The 22,945-nt window shown below is 41.6% G+C and overlaps 1 protein-coding gene across 1 annotated transcript in view; it reads right to left on the reverse strand.

The window, feature by feature from the left end:
• Positions 1-22,712, reverse strand: part of IGF2BP3 (insulin like growth factor 2 mRNA binding protein 3) — a 112,270-nt gene extending 89,558 nt beyond the window's left edge. Inside the window, exons 1-2 of the mRNA XM_071429195.1 lie at positions 22,309-22,712; positions 20,995-21,055 (exon numbers count right to left, since the gene is read on the reverse strand). Coding sequence (XP_071285296.1) covers positions 20,995-21,055; positions 22,309-22,483 — 236 coding nt within the window. The 5' untranslated portion in view covers positions 22,484-22,712. The remainder of the gene's footprint in view (positions 1-20,994; positions 21,056-22,308) is intronic.
• Between the last annotated feature and the right edge of the window lie 233 nt (positions 22,713-22,945).

Raw genomic sequence — 22,945 nt, forward strand, 5'->3', positions numbered from 1 at the left:
AATTTTAATACAGCAAAACCCCAAACCACAAAATTGGCAGCCAATACACTATTCAATGTGCTTCAAACCTTGTTGTGCCATTACTCTCAGACTGGTAGATTCAAATTAAAATTCATGAGTTTCATAGCAAGGAGCACCATTCACTGAAGGATCCAAGCCCAACAGCCCCCATACCAATGGCAGGGCTCACCCCAGCCCCACACCCAAGTTTGGCCACCAATGCTCCCACTGAACAGGGAACATCCACTGGTGAGAAGGGGGCTGGAGGGGAGGAAATCCTTTCCAGAAATACTTATACAAGTTTAACAAAACTACCACCTCACATCTCATTTCAGAAGGAAATCCTTCTGAAAATATTTTCTACTGCTCAACACCCGAAAGATGGGCCCAAAAAATGCAATCTGTGCTTTTAATCATCTAATGCTGAGGACTAGCACAAGGTTTGGCACTGGGCTTTTTCCTTCCCCTTGTGGTTTCAAGGGACTGAAAAAGTTTGATACAATTTAAAACTTTAGCCAGCCAACATTTGTAGTGCAGAAATAACTTGAACATTCTGAAAAGGAGAAGGAAAGGAGACAAGCAAGGAAGAAATACCACCTTAAAATTACTAGTTCCCCTGCCACATTCACAAACAGCAAAAGAAAATGGCAAGCTAAGTACAAAACAGGTACAGTCCTGTTGTGCACCTCAATTTATGGCAATAGTGAGACACCTATTGTACAAAACTGAAAGGTCACTTCAAAAGTACAGGAATAGCTATAAACACACCATTTAATTTGTAGCTATTTGTACCTTCATCAGTTTCTTGGCTGCAAGTAATTTTAACTTGTCACCTAGTGCACAAGTTTGAAATCTGGTGTTTACTGATGCATGTGAATTTTTTTTTCATTATTTCTGTATCACAATTAGCCATGGAGAAAAAATATAATTGAATAAAGCTCTGCATGGCTGAGAGAGAAATCACACAGAAGCATCATAAGAGATCATGGTCACACTTGAGATTTTGCCATTTCATTTGCTATTAGCCCCTCTCTAAGAAGTCCTAATCTATTCCTTAAGAATGCCTACAAGTCCACCAAGCTTGTACCTCTACACACAGGAAGGAGAGCTAGAAAGGACCGAGCTGTCTTTGTGCTCGCAGGAGCAGCAGCGAGCAGAGAGCTCCCATCTCCCACGTGGAGCCAGGAGGTGCGGATGCAGCTCCCGCCCGGAGATCGCTCCTCCCGCTTTCTCCCGGGCACGGCAGCACGAGGGATGCGAGAGATCCCGCAGGCACTCGCTCTGCTGCTCGCCTGCGAGCCCGCAGACAAACCGGCTCTCAAACTCCTCGGGAAAAATCCCAAACGGAATGCAAAAGCGTAGCTGAGGGTAAGGGGCGAAGCTGGCAAATCCTGGCTGCATTTTACGGAGCAGCAGCTGCTTCCACGAGGATGCGAGGAAGCGTTCTGACTTCTGCAAGCACTCCTTAGCACAGGGTCAGAAGCCCACACAATAGGTGGGGAAAGGAAAAAGTATAGAGTATCTTCCTGGAAAAACACTCCCATCTCAGGCAGTTAGCTCTTCCAGGATGCTTTCCATCGTCCGCATGACCCTGTTTTCTTCAGCAAAGTAGAAATACACAAAGATCCTCTAGCTTTTTTATCCCAGGCAGCAGAACCCTACAGAGGGTTTTGTTATATTCTGCTTTGAAATCATCTCATGTTTTGTTACTTTATGACTACTTGCACTCACACCAAGTGGGTAAAACAAACACCAGTCCTTTCTCATCCCATGAAGCTATTTTATTACACTAGTTTCATTTAATATTTAGCCCATCTAGTCTGAAATTCTTAGCAAAACCCTGCCAGCACCTCCCATCAATGTGACTCACGTAAGCCTTGTGTATGCACTTTTTCCAGTTTAAGCAGATTTCTTAATTCATTTCTCCCATTCTAAATAGGCATTGCAAATAGATGTCAACCGAAAAAAAAAAAAAGTCTGGGCAAATTAGGTTTGTGTTCTGTATAATACTAAGGTTTTGGAACTCTACTTATGTTCACAGCATGTGAACAGGTATTCCCACTCATTTCTCTTTTTCAAAGATACCTAATAAAAAGTGTTTTGGGTAAGAAGAGACTTCTCTGGTTTCTGTACAAGGTTACTCCATAAGCAATTGTTTGGCAATAATTTACTTCCCTTAAGAGGATTGCAAACATTCTGATTCTTCTTTTCAGATACTATCCAGGTAAGAGAATTCAGTTACTTTAAGCCACTGCTGAAAACCATTTGCCAACATATTTCTCCTGGAGCTTTGCATTTGGGGGACACAAATATCTCTGCAACAGTGAAAGCAAGTAAAACAAGCAGCCACCACTGTGCCCCTTCACCAGGCAAAATCAGCATATTTGTGCTACACGTGTGCACAGAGACGGAAAGGGCAAAGTGCCATAAAGATGGATAATTTACTAAAAGCCATTTTAGTGATCTCTGAAGGGGTCACCTCTCTTACATCAATACACAGAACAAACATGCACAGGGACACTCAGTGCTCCCAGCCCACAAGAACCCTCCACACATATGAAACAATACTAAATATGTCTTAGGAAGAGGGTGGTGGGAGAAAGAAAAAGCTGAAATTGTGGCTTTTCTTCTTCACTTTTACATATACCCTTTCATTCTCTCTCTGCCCTCAACATATACACCAGGATTTTTTCCTTCAATAGATCAAGTTCCCCTTAAGTTAAAAGGGTAACAAAATTGTCTGGTTTTGCATCCCTGTATTAAGTCTCACTGTACACTTTCACTAAGACAATCTCACTCTATATTTTATAGGACACTTAGCGAAGGCAAATCACATCAGATTGCACCTCCACACAGGGGAAAATAATTTTAAATAAGAGAAGATAAACAATTATAAAGCAAAGAACAATAAAGTATCATGCTTTTGCTCACAGTCCCTTTTTTTTTGTATCTCACAGATGTGTGAAAATTTTACAGAGGGAAACAAATTTCAGAGGGAAACAAATGCAAGTATCAAAGTGACTGCACTTCCACACGGTTGTACCTACACTCTCACCAGACCCATTCTCACCATCCTCCCTCCCCCCAGAGACATGCTGCCTCCTACTCCTCGATTCCCATTTCTTGACAATAACACCACTTAATAGTCTCTTATTTCAGCAGCCATACGAACTACACACAACATTAATGCCTTAGACCCACAGAGCACAAATATACTCCTTTTAAACAAGAGCCTATGGAAAAAGACTTAAACATGTTTGAAAGCAGATCAAGTGAACATTGACAATCTTAGTCCATTCAACTGTTTGAACTCAATACCTATGGGATAGAAAGCAAATGGTCTACCTTTGCCACTCTTAAGAGCATGCAAAGAGCAAATGCTTGTTCATTTCCTGTGTTCTAGGTCTGTAACCATGCTGGTTACCTGGAACAAGTCTTGGCACAGGTGCAGAGTGTGCCAATACCCACAGCACCAAGTGCTGGCACCCCCAGTGCTGCCTCCCAGGTTGTGGTGCCCCAGCTCTGACAGCTACACGTGATGCCACTGCAAACCCACTCACCAAAACAACCCCTCTTGTCCCTGAGCTCCAAAGAATGGCAGGAAGACAAAAATTGTCAGTTCTCAGCCTTACTTCACTGACAACCCAAACTGAACATAGACAGCTGGAGATGAAATGTTAAAAAAACACCACACAGCAAAAAACCTTCTATGGAATGTGGGTAACGCCATACGGTAAGAAATGAGTTCTGTATGAAAAGTCCTGATAGGAACAGCCATAGAAACAAAGTTAGCAACTCTTCTAGCCAAATGGAAAACTGCTGATAATCAACTGGATTTATAGGGAAAGGGAAGAGGTGTCTTACTGTTTACTCTGCAGCCAGCAAAATAAAAACAGGCAGGGAAAATCCCACACAAAAGCTACCCCCACACAGAGTACATTAGTTTCTCCCCCTCAGGTTGCTTCAAGTAGCTGATGCTTGGGCACAACAGAGTGAATCAGTGTTTTTAACACTCTTCTAGTGGGAAGAAAGGAAAAAAAAAGGCAGCCAAGTTTACAGGACAAAATAAATAATCCTTAACTCTCAATTCAGATCAGTGTGGCTGGGGGGAAAAGCAGTAGTTTTCTAGTTACAGGGTGTGGGAGGGGGAATTGTCATTATTTTCTTTATGGTAAATGGAAGTAATGACACAGACTGAGCCACTGGAGTGGCTTGTCCTGCAAGAAGTGCTGCAGTCTCTGCCTGCTCCACTCTTCACACTGAAATTTCTTGGACTTAAGCAATCTTTTCACTCTAAATTGTTCACATTTCATTCCTGAAAGTACCTCACAAACAGCAGTAAGTCCATTCAAATAAAGCTTATTGAATGGACATTCTAAGCCATCTTTATCTATAAAATTTTGTATGCATATACTCATGCAGTTAGATATCTCAACGTGTTTTTTCCTAAAAAGTAGTTCTGACTAATACAAAACCAAATGATCACACTTCCTACCTAAAATGAAGGTACTCTGAATTTCTTTCCAAAACAAACTCAGGTTCAGTTAACTGATAAACAGAGGTGTTTATATCACTTATATTAAAAGGTATTTAATTTCTAGTATATATTACAAGGCACCCTGATGGCACCATTACTACATTTTTTCAAAGCAAGCTGTTAGCTTGTGAAACAGCCAGCTCATCTTCAACTTACCTAGCAGAAGAAAGGAGAAGTGTTTCAAATACTGACTTGTTAAGAAACATCACCACTTTTTATTTCTAAACACTGATCTGGTCAGCACAATACTTGAAGAGGAAATGTTATTGCTCCAGTTTCAGACCAAATTCAGCAATTCAAGCAGACAAAACTTGGCTAAGCCACAGGGAAACTGCAGCAATACTTCTCTTTGTGTTGACTTATTTAATCCCAGACCCAGATTTAAAAGCAGTCTATACTACTGCACAGAATAAGGATTTTCCATAAAATTTAGACAAAGAAAGTTTTTTCCCAAAGCTCATGCAAGACATAATAGTTGGCTTCTAACTACACTTTTCCCCTTTCATCTTGCACGTACAGCCCAGCAAAGCGGCCGCTTCGGAGAGGTGCATTATCTCAGCCTTCAGAATGAAAATATGACTCTTGGATTACCTCACAGATCCCTCTGTGCTGATGATCAAATTTCCTACCACTGCCTGCAAAACACGGGGTTTGTTTACTACCTCTGCCTGGGGCCAGCCGTCAGAAAGCCGCGCGCGGGGCCAGCGCAGCCGCGCAGCTCCGCACCCAAAGCCTCCAGCCCACCCAGCTGCCCTCTCCTTGCACGAGTAACTTGGGCACTCTGCAAGAACCTGCAGCTTTGTGAACGAGCTGTTAGCTCCACAGGTGCAGCCAGAAGATTTACGTGGGCACATCCAAGTCACATCGTGCAAAGCAGGCACATCCAGCAGCGTAAGCCCAGATGCAATTCCTGTGTTTGTGTGGATTACCTGGATGGTAGGCTCTCACCTGCTATCATCTGCTTTTGGATTTTAGCCCAACAATTCTTCACATCACTAATTAAACTAAAAGCTTATATTCATTATTTGTGAATGCCCTTGAGCGGACCATAAAGGCATTTTAAAAAGAAAATTCTGAAGATTCTGCCATTGCCATATTAACGCAATTTCTCATTAAAAAGAAAAACTTTCATTTTTCAGGAGTTGTTAACAGAAAAGGCTGTTAAGATTTTTTTTTTTTTTTTAGTAAAGAATTAAACACTACTTTAAATCTAATGGGAAGTTTTAGTGCCCTTCAGAAAAATGGCTTTTTTTCATCTTTGTGGCTTGTGACGTTTATGGTTGGGTTGGTTTTCTTTGGTTCCTCCCCCTCTTTTTGGGGTGGGGTAAGGGTGTATGTTGTTTTTTCTAAATGCCACATTCTCTCTTTCCCTCTTCCTCTGACCAGGGGTCTCTATTCCTTAAACAACTCCACTATGGAGCTGATTTTGATGACCAAACTTTTTCAAGCTATGGTCACTTGTCATTTATTCTCTCACCACACAACTAACTTGCAGCTATAACTGGGATGTAGATAAAAGTGAAAACACTCATGAGGTGCACAAAGGATTGAAAATAATCACCTTTAAAAGCAAAAGGACTTCTAAGCATGCACAAATATTTTGTTTACTTAATATCCTTAATGGAACACTGCACTCAGCTTTTTCTTTTCTTCTCCCCACCCCTTGTTTTCTTCAGCCACCAAAATAGCCAAAGGCCTCTTCTCTCTCATCACCTGTTTTCCTAGTGCCCACAGGGCCCTGCCACTTGGAGCAGTCACTAGTTCCATTATGAACCAGCTAAGAAAATCGACATCAGCTGTAAGAAGCAGCCCCAGACCGAAATTTGTATCATGTTCCCCTGCAGTATGTGGCCACACAAGGGGCTAGGGAGCAGTAGGTTACAAAAAAAAATTCTTTTATTTCTCTTTTTTTTTTTGTAATTCCCAGTGAATTCAGCTCCCTTTAAAGAACCCAAGCAACAAAAAGGAAGAGTGAAGGATACTTCAGAGTCATTTCTGAAGCAAAAAAAGGTACCAGACTGCAATAATCAAAACACCAACAAGATACTTTGTTCTAAGTAGCTGCTGGATAAAGCCTTGCAGTGTTTTTATTTTGCACCTCTTCCCTACTACCGTCTCTTACTTGGCAAGAGTTTGCAAACCAGTAAGAAATCCAATGGAAATAAGTAACACATAGCACATACTATGTAAAATTTTGGCAACTTTTTTTTGGTACGGGAGGTATGGCACCAGATTAGATCTCATCTAACAATAACTCAGTGATTCACCCTTCTCAGACTGAAATATCCAAATAAAATTAGCAGCACTCGTAGACAAATTCAGTAGCCACCATGCTGCTGAGACCAACTGCTCAACCACGAGCCTGTGTGTGCAGAGAACATCGGAAATGCTTCCCAGATTCCTGACACCACAGTGATAGACAGGGAGCACAACCTATTTTGGTCTCCTACAGGTCACACTTCAGTGAAACTACAGTTGTTCGTACTCAATTTGAGTTCACTGTGCGCTCCAGATTAAACAAATTCAGTTGTGGGAGGGGAGGGAGTGGAGGGGAAACAAAATAGCAAGAGTTGCTCTCCTATGCACTTACAACATTTAATTGCAAGACCTCTTTTACACAGTCTCAGCATTTGCTACTTTTTCTTTTTTTTTTTTTTTTGCTATCAAATATCAGATTTAAAACACTCAGGATGAGAACAAGCTATTTCTCAGAACTCAAACTGAGCATGACATTAGGGTAGTTGAGGGACTCATCCCACTTCACCACCACCTCGCTGTTTCACCCCACACGTGCAGTTTTTAAAGAAAAGCCTCTTCGCTGCCTCTCTCACGCTACTCCACAAAAACTGACACAAATTAATGTCCAATTCCTAAAAAAGGATCTCAGTAAACAAAGATTTCTGCCGGGTCTAGAAAATGGAAACACAAATACTCATGTTGCTGAAAACACCATCTAATTTCAAAAAGCTTACCAGCTATATCTAGAATAAAACCAGACTAAGAAAATATTTCTCTTTAAGTGTATATGTGAACTTCAGCTACCATACTGGCTCCCTGACATTTTCAAGTCTCTTCCACAATAAAAAAGGATAGAACCAAGGGCAAACTACTTCATTTAGGCAACTGTATATATGATAATATCTAAAAATATTAATAGTCCTAGTTGCTTAATAGAACAAAATACACCAAAAGTAAAATGAACAAATGCATAGAGCAAATCAACACTTCCAAATGTACAGCCACAGATTTCAGGCTCTTTCCAGTGTTTAGAGCCACTCAAAGTATCTAGAGGTGTGTGTGCACATGCACATATGGCTTTCCCTCTGCATCTGCACTGACTGAAGCTTCCATTTTTACTACTGTTTTTCAGAAATATATATATTAATCAACATCACAAGAGGACAGCTTAGACTGATGTGATAATTGAGCATTTGAAAGATATTATGCTCATCATCTGATGTTCCAGCAAAGCCTAAAAATGACCTGCAGGTAATTTGCTCACATGACAAAACTTTTTTTTTTTGTTAAATTAAAAATAATTTCTACCTTTCAATCTCAGGACAAATCAAGAAAATTTTTAAATTGCTGGAAAGACAAACTTTCTTTTAAATCTTCTAGAGGACACTAACAGGAGAAAAAGTAGAATACTCCACCAGTTTTACATAGAAACATCTAGCTTATTGTACATTTCCCATTATCTTTAAAATAAGTAAGTTCTTCTATCTCAACAGCTTCAGTACAATAAGCCTTATTAACACAAGTTTAGGACAAACTTTTAAGTATAAATTGATGCATGCTGTAGCCAAGAGTGCACAGACACCAGTTCTCACTTTGATGCTCTGGCCATCATTTCCCTAGTACACCTTGTTGAACTAATGGAATAGCAGCAAGAAGAGCACTCAAGTGCTGTCCCTTACTAATGGCAATTCCACGTGGCCTTAAACTGATTAAGTGACCTAAATCAGATGAGATATAACACCTTCACCAGAGGAGTGCTAGAACCCTTAGGGTTTGCACTATCACCACCAAGCAGCTTCCCTTCTTTTCACCTGCCCTGGCAAAACCCAAAAGTCATCAAAAGTGACCATTCTGCTGTTTGACTCGTCATTTTTATGCTGACTATCAATAGATGCAGAAATTTCTTTCCTAAATGCCATTGTTTCCTCTATATTTCTGTTACTTCTTAATTCTCTTGTTACTTGCAAAGAGAAACAAATTTGGTTTATGGTTTTCAAACATTATTTTCACTTTTTTAGTAATTTTCTCTGAAGAATTCTCCTCTACAAATTCAATGCTATTCACTTGCACAAAAATTTTATGGAGAGAAGAGCACCAAATGAAATTATTTCATAGCTGTACTTCCAGAAAAATGTAACATGTTATTTAGAAGACCAGCACAGTCTCCCATAGAAGAATTTTATACCCTTTTTATACCCTTGAAGAATATAAAGTGCCATCCTTCAGCTGGTACATAGAACTAAAGAGACACACCTTGCACACATAAACAATATTTTATACATTAAGGTGTGATCTAAAGACTGGTTACTGAAAAAAAATTAGCTCTCTAGCTGACATATTTTAAGTGAATTTATGCAGTAATAACCATGCAATTTTTTTTTTTTTTTTGAGCAATATGTTTGGTCAGGGTAAGTATATCTACACTAGTAAATCCTCATGCACAGTAAATAATTTGTACTGCCATAGTTAAAGCATCACAGATTGTGTGTAAAGAGTCCTTTGCAATATTTTACATTGACTTAATAGAAATGCTGTTAATTATATCTTGCATTAAACTTCATTTTTAAGAATTACCAAAACAATCTTCTGTGCTTTTGTCATAGCAGCTTTGATTAGTGCACACAGGCTTACATAGTATAATATATGAAAGCAATCCCTGAGCTTTCATACCAGGGCTTGATTAAAGCCTTAGAGTATCATTTCATTCTGTTCAACTGGAAAAGTCAACAACTAAAATTCAATTGTTCACTGACTTTAAATTATGCAACATTTCAATTCTACAATTTCTTTCAAAGGGAAGTTATTCTGAAAAATTGTTTGTATATAAGAGGTGTGAGTGTATTTTCTTTAGCAACCTTTACAATTAATATATAATAATTTTCTCCACATTAGTAATGCTATTAAAAAATCTACCCTGACTTTAGGTAGTGGTATATAGAGCAATTATAGGATAATGCTATCACCTTATAAATAATTTCTTTTTTTTTTAATTTCTTTTTCACAGAAAACAGGATATAGCATCAGGTTTTGAGGATGAATTTCACAGACAGCACTGACTTTTTCACAGTCATTGTAGATTTGAATACACTGCCATGACCAGAGAACAAAAAAATAGAGTTTACATTTCTGCACTGGAAAGTACACTCTTTACATAGCATTTAACACTGACATTGTTTTATTTTTGATTAGTTACTCTTAAAGAAGAGAAAAGGCTTATATCATGCTACAGCTAACCAGTTAAATCATAATTTATAAGTTAATCATCATTAATGTTAAGATTATTTACATTTAGTAATCTGCAGTTTTCAAAGACATGGCATTTTGCTGGGTATTTAAATTAAGATTATGAACAAAGTTCATATGAACAAAGATGATAATTTTGACCACATTTAATAAATTATTTAGCAGATAATTAGTTTGACTTTAGTTTGTATACAGATGTGCAAGCTTATTATCACACAAGACAGTAATTACTATCTTATTTTTACAATCATATGGCACTGATTCATAAACAGAGATACCCAAATTAGGTGGTACTTGCCCCCACAAACAGATTGTGTTGCTTTTACCTGAGAGCACAGTTTATCATAGTTTAAATACATCTCTCAAAGCTTCTAAATTCAACCTTTCTACCTGGATATAGATATACCCAGCAACTGAGGATTTAAGAACATTTTTTTAAAGACCTGGAGAAAGTTAAAATAGCAAAAAAAAAAAAAAAAGCTTAAGGAAGACTGTGATGTTGTAAGGTATTTAACCACAGATATAAGTCATCCTTCTTTGGAGGTTACTAACCACTTTTTGCTAACACTACTGCTTGTGCATCTTCTTTACTCCCCACCATCATCTTCCCAAAATTCAGCTTATTTCAAATGATGCTGGCACCAGCTTCGTGCCTAGAGCTGGTGCAATGAGACAAAATTACCAGTACCAACCAGAACCGAATACCAAAAACCCCAAAGCAAAGCAATCACTGCCTCCCCCTCCAAACCTCAAAGACATGCTTCAATACTTCACAGCCACATACACATTATAGAGAGAGCAAGGGAAGTTCACAGGGATGAACGGTAGAGGGAAAAGAGATCAGGGCACCTCATCAGCCCCCCAAACCAGGCCAACCTCTCCTTATCTCACCCCAGTCTCAACAGATAAGTGACACACCACAGCCACCTCCAGAAAACTATCACTGCTCTAATGCCATTTGTTCCCCTAGAATTTGCAGGCTTCCATCGTGGTAAAACATGGTTAAGTTTTGGACAGACTTTTCCATGCTTTGCCCTTTTTTTTCCTTTTACTGCCCTTTTCTCCCAAAAGTACCACCCAAAGTGATACATCCAGTGACACAAGTGAGAACTCTGTTAAAAGAGAGGCTTCCTGAAACACAAAATCACATGTGATTTCCACCAGCAGTGGAAATCTAGCTTAAAAAGTTAATCTTAACTTCAACTTTGATTTGAAAAACCATTTTTTGAAGTGTTCCAGCACAAAACACAGCACTGCTGTACAGCGGGAGGCTGAAATAACCACGCGTGCAGCGCTGGATCTGAACAGAAGTCTCAGTTTCACGTTAAGATGCTGAGCTTAGCGTGTGCAAAACCAGTAACAGTCATTCTGGGTGAACTCTGTGGATCAGGTGACGTGAGCCCAAGGGCCAGGAAGAAAAGCAATATGCATAAGCTCATTATTTGCCACAGAGGCAGGCAAAACCCAACCACTGAATGAAGTTCTGTGATTTTAGCGAAGCTAGTCAAACACAAAGGTAGAGCAATCCTTATAATTTCAAGACTTCAGTTAATGACAAGTCTTCAAACTGTTTTCCCAAGACTACTTTCAAGAAAAAATTGGTAGCTTCAACTATAAATAGGTTAAACACAATTCTGCTCGTGCTTTGAGTTCAATTGAACAACTATCATAAAGCCCAGTTGTACAAAGGGCGTGTACACCACTTTTATCTAGAGCTTATCATACTATGTTAAATGCAGAATTTGGGACATATTTACATGTCAACAATCACTTCTTGTTAAAACTAGCCAGTGCAAAAGAATGGGTAGAAATCACATGATTTATAAAAATCTTCTCTCAAGTGCATGACAGGAAAAAAAAAAAATTCTGAAGAGAGGTATATAAAAAAATACATTCTAAATAAATACAATAAGCAGCAACCCTGAGCAAGGCATCAAATAGAACAGGAACTCACCATTTGCTATTAGGACTCAGACCACCACTGAGGAAAAAAATCCTAGTATTTAATAAAAAAATATCCTCAACTTTTTGACAATTACAGCAATGTGGTGTGTTTGGTTGCTTTAGGGAGTGGATTTTTTAAAGTATTTTAGCAGAATAAGCATTCTGATGGATCTTCAAATGAACTAGTATTAGCAGGACAAGAACAATTTTACACCACTCCTACTGAGTTCCAGAATTCAACTCTGAAAAGAAATTAAACTCTGAAAAGTAATGACTACACGGTATTTAAAAAAAAAAAAACAACAGTAAGAGCTGTCCATTTCTCAATTAATTCTCATCCTATGTTAAAAGTTTCTGTGCATGTAGAAAATTCATACAACCAGGTAACAAACAAGTGCTGAGATAGTGCAGCACTTCTCTCAGGTCAGTAGTAGTGCCTCCTGATCAGCAATGGCATTTTTTAACACTTTTGGTTAGCATAACACCAAGTTAGGCTGCTGCCCACCACCACCTAGAACTCCTTTAAATAATCGAGCTCATATTAACACAAACCTGACCGTGTGAGGGCTCCTGCTGCTGATCAGCCCCAGCACCCACTGAGATCAATACTGCTAAAAGACACTCAGCATCCAACCCCTCTGGCTTGGCCCTGGTGAACAGCTCCCTCTGTACACCAGAGCAATGGTTTGCCATGAAGAAAGATGTGCTTCATTCAGGAATCCTGTTGCCTTGGTAGGAAAGACCCCTGTGCTCTCTACAGCACAAAAGTACATAACTCTAACCAACTAGCAGCTCAGTGGCAAGGGGAGCCTGTGTGAGCTGGTGTGCAGTTTGCAAAGTCATTTGAAAAATTACTTCTAAATTAGCTGCAATAGTCCAAGATAGACAATTTTTTCCCTAGCCATTACCTGCATAAGTTTGCCACCAAACTTTCACCAGAAAATCATTTGAAGCAGGTATATCAGGATTAATATTTAAAAAGGATATTATAAATCTAATTATAAATAAAATCTATCGTCATAGATTAAACTACTACCTAAATTCCTCAAGCATCCCATAAATTATGTTTTCCAAGCACTGTCCTAAAGAGACTCTTCTTTGGAATTCCTATTTTAGATGTAGGAGGAAAAATTGAACTATTCTTCCATGATAACCAGGAAGCCACCATAGCAGAGAATTTCTCCAATGCTTATAAACCAAATAATCCACTCTATCACCAGAATTAAATTTCTGGATAATCTGTTCTGTAACTGCTTTAAAACTACTGTTAAAAAAAAAAATCCAAACAAACAACTGGTGTCTTTTGCCTTTGCTAGATGTATGCATTTTCCCTATCAAAGCTAGAGACATTTTGTCACCTCTGTTTCCCAGGAGTCTCCCTGCTGCACACTGGGGGTTCAGGATTCCCTCTGACGGCAGGGGAGAGGGGGCAGAGAGCGTGCAGGAGCAGGATCTAGGGTAAAAGTTGTGTGGAGCACCTGCACAGCACAACTCACCCGGGGCAGGGATTCCCCCAGCCCTGCCCTTGCTCACAGCCTGCCCTCCTGCCCTGATGGTTCCTTTCCAGAAAATTAGAACCCGACCTTGATCAATGCATGCTAGACATTTAATGAATAATTCCAAATCCAAGCCCAACAAGGTTTTTACTCCATCTCTGGCTGCTCTTTTATATGAAATTTCAGGAAAATAAGTAACTGCAAATCCAACTAATAACTTAAGCTTATTATTTTTTCCAACAGAAATTTTTGTTCACACACACTAGAGTTCCCTTTATTGGGAATTCTGATTTCTGCGCTACAATTTTTAATGCTCCATTAAGGTGAAGTGAGCTCCATTTTTGAGGGAAAACATATAGAGCATGTACATTTAGCATTTAAAAATTAGAAAACAATTTACCAAAACAATAAAACACTTCTACTTTCAAAGAGGAAAAATGTATTAGACACATGGTGTAGACTACATATTTTAAAATAACATTCCTAAAGTTCAGCTGAGCATGAAAGTTAATCTTTCAAAAGTGAACATTCAGCTCCAGTTGTGTTCAAGGGTATTGGTACTAGGGAAAAAAAAAAAAAAGAAAACCAAAAAAACTCCCAACCTTACTATTTTTATAAATTCTCTAGATATTTTTAGCTGGTCCCTTCTTAAACTGCAAATTATTTTATGGTAATACAATCTTTTAAAATGCATATGTGGCTATATATATACACACACACACGAGAGACACACATATACATACACATTCTCTTAGAAACTACTGATTGGTGAGAAATAATGCAGAGGCTACAGCCACAAGATAATCAAGACACCAGAAAATTTAAAATGGAGTAAAGCCTTTCCCAGCTGAAGGTCCTCTATTTCAAGGCGGTTTCATTTCTGTACTTAGTCCCATACCCAAGAAGAGTCAGATCCCTCTTTGACTCATTATTTATAAGATCTTACCCAAATTTTAACTTAATTAAAAGCACAGAACACTTCATTTTGCATGTGAGTGGCAGTTTTCCATTCATGCAGCCCCGCAAAAGGACAGTTTGAGCAGATGCTGATTCCCCTGCACCATGAAGAGGCAGGCTATAGGGGAAGCACATGGCTGCTGGGGCTGTGCTGAACAGGAGACATTTTATACTATAGGTTCCTCTCGTGCCAGCTGTCACAGTAATACAAGTCAGCAAAATAACAATTAATATTATAATTTTTCATTTTGAAATTTCGATGCACTGGCAGAAAAAAAAATTGGAAAACCATCTTTTTTGGCACCACTCTTTTACTGCCTTTACACATACAGTATTTTAAGGTTTACTAGGGTCAATTAATATTGACTAATATGCACTTCATTTGCTAAGTATTCCATGGCATATATCAAGATTTTCTTCACTGTTAAATATATCCATCTTTGAAAACACACTCACAAACCAATACTGCAGATCTGGAAAGAAGCAAAACCAGGAGATAATACAGAATTACAGAATTTTTTGATACCTACCACAAAAACACAGGAGCTCTTGCTCCCACAGAGAAATTTTTCAAAACCAAATCACATATTCCAGTTGATGACAAGAAACAACCATCACTGAAGTATCCAGATGGACAGACATGCCCAGAGAGGCTGGGTAGCACCAGCAAGCACTGGGCTAACTGGTCTCCCCAGCATACCCCCAACACAGAAACACAGGGAGGTTTTTGGATGGCACATCCAAGATATTTTCTTCATTTGTACAGCAGAGGTAACACTCACCCAGCAAAGATGCAGGGTGAAAAGGAATTCAAGTGCCTACATTTGACATGCCCAGGAAAAAAAATAAAGGAAAAAGTATGGAAGCCTGAGACTAAAACTATAAAATAATGCTCAAGTATTTGATTCCATCATGATTCTAGACAAAATAAGGGAAAGTTATGGTTTTATCTTAGCTTTCAACAGTAACTAGCATATGACTTTACATAATTAAATATTCTCCATCATTAGAGATGAAGAATGGACTCATGCAGAGATAGACATTTTGCATAGGAAAATAAAAGTACATTAAAACACAATGGTCTTGAAACACTCTAGAACTACATAAAGCACCTTGATATTGCTAAATGTATCAAACCCATTCATTGCTAAATGTATCAAACCCATTCAAACTTTCTAATCCATCCCCCTCTATATACAAAGCATGAAGTTGTCATCCATACTTCTTAGATTTTAGAGCATTCTGTTTTTGCAGCTGCTCTCTATCCATTTACTGATTCTGAATAACCAAATTCCAATAATAAATTTTACTCTTTAATGACAAGAAAAAAGGTTCTAGATCAATGTTGTCTTGTGCCTATCTCACTGGGCTCATGTAAGGATGAACTCATCAGAAGAAAAAGTGTGTTTAGCTGTGGTCCATGCCACTATGTATTTTTTACCAAAATCCCAGGACAATAAAATACTAAAAGATTAGATGACACTAAGGAGAGGAACAAGTTTAAGGAGTAAAGAATCTTTTTTGTGAGGTTCCCTGAAGGACTAGCCCTGTCCATGGCTAAGTATTAGGTGTATTTTAATTCTGTCTGGGTCCCTCTCTCACAGGCGTTATGGGAGCATCACAGTTTCTGTTAGGTAGGTAAATCTTAGGCCATTTAAAAATGTTCAGGTCAAAACTAAGCATTTGAAGTCCACCCAGTAGCTAGCCAGAAGCCATAAAAGGACTCCAGCACTGTAGAGTCCTATGCTCTGCACTTAAAAGAGTGACTGAAATGAACACAGCCCCATTTTATAAAAATGCCACCTTCAAGGTCTCAAAAATGTGGAAAATGTTATTACCCCATGCTTAAAGTGAAAAAAAGGGAGAAATAATAAAAAAAAATCTTAAACATTTCCTGATCATATTTTTACTACCCTTGCATTACACTTCCAAAATGTTATTTTTTATTCCACTCCTTTAAAATTTACCATATCTATGCACAATTTAAAGTCCACTACAAATATATTTCTCAGGGTACCTTCTGTAAAGGGAAGTTAGCAAAACAAGAACAGGACCAACCTTTCAGGACACACATTTACAGCTGTGTTTCATGTGTTCCAGCTGATTTTTAAAAACTACAGCAAGAAGGGATTTTTTCTTAATTAATGATCAAACAGCATGAGGAACTATTAAAATTAAATTTCCCACAATGTAAGAGTTAACACGGTTGGTGAAGATTATCTAGTTTTTTCATAAGAACTCATTGTCTGTATAGGAATAGTCACAACTGGTGTTTCCACTCTAGTTGTAAAACTTCAAAGATTAAAACCAAAAAAAATCTGTTCACATCTGCAAAAACAAATTTTGAAACAGAATAAAAACTTTAAGTCACTATGTGAAGTTTTGGCCCTGCACTTTCAAAAACACTAAGTTTGCACACAGAAAAGAGAGCAGATACAGCTAAGAAATGGCGTATTTTCTAACATGTCTTCTTTGAGCATATTTCTACCTACTTGATATTTACAGAAGCAAAACTAAAAATCAATGCCACTAATTATTTTTTTAATAACTGTGACCATTGCAGGCACCATGCATACTTTAGCCTCACAAAACCATTTCCCACCTTCTTGTGCACGTGGAACACAAACCCTCATTACACTGAAACTAAGCAACACAATCCAGTTCCCATCTAATGGTCACTCCTGGAACACAGGTGGCTGCAAGGGGGACTTGGGGCCTGTTTTCCTCAAATCAGCCTTTGGACACCTCAGCATCAGAGGTGAAGCCCAGCTGGCAGGCCATTGCTCCCCCCAAAGAGCAGCATTACCTGTAGGGTGCAGATCTGTTACCCACTTCTCCTGCTGCCTTCCCAAACAAATCCCCCAGAAGAGACACAGGGAATTTATTTTCTCAACAATGAGCCCTCGAGGTGGGAAAAAAAAAAAATTAACCTTCCAACTGGAAAAATACATCATCATTAGCACAACTGAGGTGTTTGTGGGCATTTGAGGTACCTGAGGGCCCCAGGAGCAGGCAGAGCGGGTCAGGTCTGGGTGGAAAGCCCACCTGGACATGGAAGCCAGGCCGGGAGGCTGCGCCAAGCACATCCCCAGGTGCCCAGAGTCAGCGCCTGCCCTCCCCCCTCATTACGCACAAGTGACATCAGGGCCATTTGAATAATCAGATTGCAGCCTACATCGCCTTGTGAGATACCAGCTGCTCCTGGGCTGCGCCGAGGCCGTGCCCAAAGCCTCGCACCACAAGTTCCACGTAGGCCATGGGCAGCCACCACCCTCCTGCCGCTTCCTCGGGAGAAAACTCAGCTGAGCGTGGATGTGACTAACGGTGCCCTGCCTTCCCTCGCAGTCAAAATCGTTACAATGCCTCCTCTAACTTTTGCATAAAGTGACCTAAACCCTTAAATATTGCAATAGCCTTCTTCCACACCAAGGGGTCTGAATGCAGAAATGCTGCATTCCTTTGGCATTCTCTCGAGATTTCAGGAGTAAGTCAGGAATCTACTCCTGAGCTTATTAAATGCTTTGCACCTCCCCCAAAGTAATTCCCCACCCTTCCATCAAGAAAACCTTGACCAGGGCTCTTTTTTCAACCACAGCATATCTCCTGGTCTGTTTTTTAAATACTTCCAGGGAAGTGGTGGGGGGGGGAGGAAAGCCACACACCGACTCTCTCCTTGCTTCCTTCCACAGCAGGTAGGAAGGCAATTTTGCAAACCTGGGTGTGCCCACTTCAAATCAGAAGATCCAGCAAAGGCTGGAATGCAGTGACTACTGGGCCCAAGAATTTCGCCCTGAATAGCAAGCCAGGCACACTCCATGTCTTCCAGATTCAGCTCAACTTTATGGCAGCCCTAGCTGACACCACCTCTTGACCTTCCTTTATGTGACAAGGATATGGATTACCAAACCCTTACCCTTTCCTCCTGTGCACCTCAGCTGTCTCTGGAGAAAGATACCCACAAACTACCTTTGTGAGTGATAATCTACACACCCTGGTAAAAAAAATTTAAAAAACAAAACAACAGAAACCCCCATAGAAATCGTGTTTAAGGAGGCTGTGAGGAGGGGAGCTAGGAGTCTCCATGAGGCAGCCTCAAAGCAGCAGAGGTCAATACAATGTATTGAATAATTTTGTTGCACTACAAAACAACTTTTGCTCTTGAGAAGCAGTCATTTGACCAAACTATTAATCGTACTCTCATGCTGAAAGACAGACTTGACCCATCCACGTTTTTGGTTTTTTTTTAAATGGCGTCGCTTCTCCAGCCATACCTCTCCAGCCCGCTGGAGAGCACAGGGCCCTTTGGAAAGCACTTCCCGGCCTTCCAGCGTGCAAACACACTGGGTGGGCCTGGCCAGCAACACCCCCCACCACACCCCAGCTGCTCCTACACCTTGCCCTGCTGCAAAAAGATACAAGGACTTCACATGAGTTACTTTGAAACCACCTTAACCTCTTTCACCAACAATACTCAACATTTGAAACTGCACTTTTACATGTAACTACCAACTCCAAATATGCGCCCACTAAGCAATGTTTAGGAAAACAAGGAAAAAAGCCTCCAATTTTCTGACATCCTCCTTCCCCCCCCCCGCAAAAAAAAAAATAGACATTTATAAAAGGAACAAGAGAGTCACTATTACATATGGAGGCCACTGAATGAATTTTAAGTGGCTCTCTATATTAGATTTGGGGAGAGGGGGAGCAGAAACAAAGGGGAAGGAAGTACAGTCATGAGAAATACAATTTAATTTTCTGTTAAACAGTAGTATAAATCTGAACTATATCTAATGCATTCCAACAAGATAATGCACGGTGAAACAGTGTTTTAACAAATAAGGGCTTTGGGTGAAGCAACGTGGGTATGCTGATACAATTACATCGGCAATTTTTTCAATATGCCTATATGCAGGCAACACATGCCTAGAAAAGTGCTTGAAGCTCAGTGCAGAATTCTTTTCAACAAGTTACAGACAGATAAATGTTTCTGATAATTGCTAATTCACAAATAGGACACGGTACCCAATACAAAGAATGGACTTTTACACCATCTCAGCTGGCAGCTGAAAGAACTGAAAAATACTTTTAAACGCATTAAACAATGATTTAAAAACAAAACAAAAAAAGTTGGGGAAGCACCAGTGATTTTATATTTACTGTTATATGAGTGTAATGAATTTATTTTCAAAAGCATAAATAGAATGCTCTTTGTGCAAGCTTAAGATTAACAAGCATAACAGTAGATTTATTAGACTAATAGGAAATCATCAATTTTTAGATGTCCCATGGAATTTTCTTCTTAAATCTAAAAGTATATTCCATCTACAACAGTATTTTTCTATACAAAATCTATTAAATGCAGGCTACTGTAATTCAATACTATATGCATTGCATATTAAAGGAGAAAAAGCACATACACCGTATTCATTTTAGTGAAAAGTATCAAATAAATACAACCATAGAGTCACATGCAATGAATTTGTCCAGAGAGGGGTTCCCCCTTCCCTTAACTAGGGCAAAAAACCTCCATACTTTCTCAAAGTGAAGCTTTCTTCTAACACTAAACAGATGATCAAACTTCTGATTCTCAAAATACCATGTAACAGTGCCTATCGAGACAGATAAACCATCTTCTCCAATCAACTACCTTAAAAAGACTGCAATTTTAAAAATAATCCTGAAATAGTAGAAGTCCCTTGTAATAAAGTTTCACAGACATACTTCCCAGATTGAATAATGGAGTTCAGGAACAAGCACGTGGAAAGTTTGATCTATTTTTTTTTTTACTCTCTAGTGCATGCCAGGTTTTCTATCATATAAATATTTGTGAAAGAAGCAAGCTGAATTGCTATAGGCAGCATAAAAATACTACTGCTTTATTCCAAATATTGCTTCTTTACATGAGGCCCAACAAAATTACTGCCTTGCAAAAATTAAACGTATGTTTAGAAATTAAGGATGCATAAATCCTGTCCTTACTGGGAAGGAGTCCTCCTCCTGCTGCTTCTATAGTCCAGCTCAAAATAGCGATGATAAAATCCTCTCAAATACAGATGAGACTTCTACTACGGGCCTGTAAAATGCTGCAGATTCCAACATGGCAGGATCAAAAAAATATAACCACCAGTATATTTACAAGGTGCTTTTTGTTGCTGAAGCAGAGCTCACGTGCTTGCCCGTTATACAGTGCACAACACCACATTTCATTTCCTGCTAGCACACAGATTTTAACTCCTCTCACGGAACTTTAAATTTTAAAAATCTACACGATCATTTGCCATCAGACCACAATAATTTGCTTCTCCCATAGAAAGGTGCTTTTTCAAAAAAAAAAAAAAAATTGTACCACTGCTGCCTGGCCAAGACACTATATTATAAATACATGGGGTGATTCTAGAAAACCTCTCGGACTGCACTGAGTGCACGCCTGTGGGTTTAAGAAAGCGGTCCATTTATCTACAGGGAAGAGAAACACAAACCTAAGCATTTTTCAAATTGTTTCTCACTGGATAACTAAGGGCAAGGGGCGGTGCGGGGAGGGGAGGGGGGGCTGGGGGGGTGTGGATAAAAATAAATTACCTTTGTCTTTTCGGGACCGAATGTTCAACTTCTATGAGTTTCCCATGCAGCTCCACTTTACCTGCCGAGATAAACAGAAAGGGGAAAATATTCGAGCGCGGCTGTGCGTCCCCGTCTCCAGGAGCGGGCTCGCAGGGGTGCGAAGCAGGAAACAGGAGCGCAACACGTTAGCCCATTCATCGGCAGCCCGGGCAGCGGCGGCGGAGCGCGGCCGCGGCGCCCGCCAAGGCGGCACTCCCGGCGCCCGGGGCCGCGCCGCTGCCGCGGGGGAGCCGCGCTGCCCTCGGCGGGGCCCCTTCCCCGCCCCGCGCTGCGAACAGCCCGCGAAGCGTCGTGTGCGGGAGCCGCGCTCGGCCCCGTCTCGGGGAGGGGGAGCGGGGGCTCCGCCACCCCCCGCGCCGCCAACTTCGGGCGATTTTCTGCGCGGAAGCGGGCGGGAAGGGAGGCGCGGAGCGCAGCCCGAACCCGTCGCCTCCGAAGCAGCCTCTCCTGGCAGACCTGAGACCATCTCCTCCGAGGCAGCCTCTCTCGGCAGACCTCCGCAAAGCCGCTTCACGCGAAAATAATTTATTTTTTTTTTTTAAGCACACAAAAACAGGATGTCGGGCCGGGAGCCGGCGCTGCTGGAGGCGGTGATGGGTGCGTGAGAGCAGCGAAGAGAAACCGAAATAAATAGCATAGCAGAGCAGGGCAGCGCGGGGCGGGGGGGCGGGCAGGGCTGCCCCCTCCCAAGTTTGGAGCAATTCGGCGGCTCGCCCCCAGCCCCGCGGCCTAAGGCGAGCCGAAAGGAGCCTCAGCCCGCTCCGGGGGGAGGCGGCCCCAGCGAGGGGCTGCGGGGGAGTCCAGCTGTGCCCGGGGGGTGTGTGCAGCGCTGCCCCGCGCAGGGCTCCGCGCCCGCAGCCCGCCTCCGCCTCACTGCACTCACCGCCCCCCACCCCCCCAATGCAGCGGGGGCCCCCGGGCGGGCAGGGCTGGCCGTGGGGCTTGGAAAAACATGGGAACCGCCGCGCCGCGGGTCCCTGGGCCCAGGCTCCCGCCCCTCCCCGGCCACTCCCGGGGGGCCGCCGCCGCGTAAGCCCCGCGCAAAGGCTCCAGGGGAAGGCCGGGCGGCTCCGGCCGCGCTCGGAAAAAACAGTTCCCATCTCACCTGAGGGCGGAGGGAACGGGAACCCCCCCCTCCGGTCTCCCCCCCCCCAGAGCAGCGGCGCGGCCCAGGCCGGCGCTGCAGCCGCTCCGCGGCCGCGGAAGAGCTCGAGAGGCGGGAGCCGTCGGGGCTGCGGAGAGAGGGCGGGGGTGGTGGAAGGGGCCGCTCACCTGAAAGTGCCTCGATGGCCTTCATGGCCCAGCTCTCGTCGGGGCAGTCCACGAAGGCGTACCCCGTCTTCACCAGGAACTGGCCCGAGAAGGGTATCTTGGAGTCCTTAAAGAGACTTTCCAGGTCGAGAGGGCTGACGTTCTCGCCGAGGTTGCCGATGTAGAGCTTGTTCATCTTCCTGGCGGCTCGGGGAGGCGCGCACCGCGGGCTGCAACCCTCGTCTTGCGAGAGGAGGTGGGGAGGAAGGGGGAAATAAAACAAAATGCGATGGAGGAAGGAGAGAGCGAGAGAGAGAGACAGGGAGAGGGAAAAAAAAATCAGATCTGCAGCTTGTGTCCCTCCCTCTCTCTCTCGAGGGGTAGAAAAAAAAAAAAAAAGGAGAAAAAAAAAAAAGAAAAAAAAAAAAGCGTGGCCAAACGGGAGTCCTAAGTGCCTGCCGTGCTACCCGGGCGCATGGGGGGCACGGGGGAAACACCCAGCGCCGGGGCCGCGGATGGCGGGCTGAGAAGAGGAAAAGGAGGAGGGGAGGGGAAAAAAAAACTACTTTTTTTGTCTTGCCCCCAAGCCCCTTTGGCAGCAGCAGGCGGACTATGAAAATGTCACACTACGTGCATGCAGGCGCCGCCTCTCCGTATT

This window comes from Agelaius tricolor, unplaced genomic scaffold (genome assembly GCF_023055355.1).
Source record: "Agelaius tricolor isolate 1412-34295 unplaced genomic scaffold, bAgeTri1.0.p SCAF_6, whole genome shotgun sequence".
Lineage (NCBI taxonomy): Eukaryota > Metazoa > Chordata > Aves > Passeriformes > Icteridae > Agelaius > Agelaius tricolor.